Source organism: Emys orbicularis, chromosome 13, assembly GCF_028017835.1.
Source record: "Emys orbicularis isolate rEmyOrb1 chromosome 13, rEmyOrb1.hap1, whole genome shotgun sequence".
NCBI lineage: Eukaryota > Metazoa > Chordata > Testudines > Emydidae > Emys > Emys orbicularis.
In genome coordinates, this window is record NC_088695.1 from 11,968,171 (window position 1) to 11,970,147 (window position 1,977).

Sequence of the window (1,977 nt, forward strand, 5' to 3'; positions counted from 1 at the left end):
TTTAATCTATCTATGATGAGATTTTCAATAGAACTTTAGTGAATTAAGGACACAAATATTATAAAAAGTCAATGGGGAGTTGGGTGGCTCATTTTGAAAATCACTCACAAGGTACTTTTTTATCCCTTGCCATGGTAGCATTTGAGCAATTCCAAAATATTAATAATTTTATTATCACAACACCCTCTGAGTTCTGGAAATAATATGATCTTCATTTTCAGGACCGGGAACTAAGGGGCAGAAATATCAAAGCTGAGAGTTTTCACAAGACCTTAATGGTTAGGCCCCTGATTTTTAAATATATTTAGGATCAATTTATGGTATTTAGGCATTTAGGATTAAAGGTATTGATCAGAATGGCCCCTTCTGGTCTTGGAATCTAGGAATCTAGGAGCCTAGTGAGATTTTGCAAAAGCATCTAGGTGTCTATCACTCATTGAACTCAATGAGATTTTGGTGCCTTGTCGCTTTTGAAAATTCCACTAGGCACAGAAACACCTTCAAAAATCTGGTTCTAGGTGACTAAATCCTATTGAAATTTAATGGATTTGAGTGCCCAATTCCCTTTGGCTGCTTTGGAAATCCCAGCCCAAGTGACTGGGCCAAGGCCTCACAGGGAGTCTGTGGCAGAGCTGGAAAATGAACAATGATCTGCTGAGTCTCAGACCAGGGTCTATTCCACATAACCATCCTCCCTCTTTTCATGAAGCCCATCATTGCATCTTCTTCATTTGCCTCTTCTTTAATCCTTATCTCACGCCTTTTCCAAAGGATTTAACAGCCATGGCGCCAGTGAGAGAGCAGAACCGCACAGCAGTCACGGAATTCATCCTGCTGGGGTTTGAAAACGGTCCAGGATGTCAGATGATCCCCTCTGTATTGTTCCTGGTGATTTACACAGTAACCGTGCTAGGAAACACCATCCTGGTCCTCATCATTAGAGTCAGCTCTCGCCTTCACACCCCCATGTACTTCTTCCTCATGAACCTGTCACTCTTAGACCTCTGCTTCACCTCCACCATCGCCCCCAAAGCCATTGTGAGCTTCCTAGCAGAGAACAAAGCCATTTCCTATAACGGATGTGCCACACAATTCTTCTTCTTCTGTCTCTTCCTCGCCACCGAAGGGTTCCTCCTGGCAGCGATGGCATATGATCGATACACCGCCATCTGCAACCCGCTCCTATATCCTGTCACCATGTCCAAGTGGGTTTGCATTCAGATGGTGGTAGGGTCATATATCTGCGGCTGTGTGAACGCCATGGTGCAAACAGGCTTCACCTTTACGCTGCACTATTGTGGGCTTAATGAGATTGATCATTTCTTCTGTGATGGCCCTCCCTTGATTAGTCTCTCATGCAGTGACACGTACATCAATAATCTTGTGATGTTTACCTTATGTGGATTCATTATAGCGAGCACTGCCCTGATTGTGCTCATCTCCTACACCTATATCATCTCCACCATCCTCAGGATTCGCTCTGCCGAGGGAAGGTGCAGAGCCTTCTCCACCTGCACCTCCCACATGTTGGTTGTGACTTTATTTTATGGGACCACTGCTTTCATGTACGTCCAGCCCACTTGGTTATCTTCTCTGTACCCAAGGAAAGCAGTATCCGTGTTTTACACCTTTGTCATCCCCATGTTGAATCCCTTCATCTACAGCCTGAGGAACAAGGATGTGAAAGAAGCTTTGAGAAGGACTATGGGCCACAAATCCTTGACAAAATGAACCTTGCATTTCAACATAGAGACAGAACACAGCGTGTCAGTGTTCATTTTAATTTGCACAAAAAAATGGAGCAACAAAAAAAACCTACAAAATTATGACACACTGTTTCATTGTTTTTCTTTCTTATTTTTATCCAGCTATAAAACTATGAGTTTTTGAGACATCTGGGAAAATTTCTTAGAAAATTTTGAAAGGGCCTGCCTTGGATACGACATCCCTCCAACCCAGTACATGGTAGAGCTGAGG

At 43.2% G+C, this 1,977-nt stretch overlaps 1 protein-coding gene across 1 annotated transcript; it reads left to right on the forward strand.

The window, feature by feature from the left end:
• Window positions 1-780: 780 nt before the first annotated feature.
• On the forward strand, window positions 781-1,731 carry LOC135888218 (olfactory receptor 5AR1-like). The gene has a single exon (XM_065416028.1). The coding sequence runs from the start codon at window positions 784-786 to the stop codon at window positions 1,729-1,731; it is 948 nt and encodes a 315-aa protein (XP_065272100.1). The 5' UTR covers window positions 781-783.
• Window positions 1,732-1,977: the final 246 nt, after the last annotated feature.

Excerpts from the sequence above, each read along its gene's own strand:
- LOC135888218 (XM_065416028.1), top strand. The coding sequence starts at position 784 with ATGGCGCCAGTGAGAGAGCAGAACCGCACAGCAGTCACGGAATTCATC.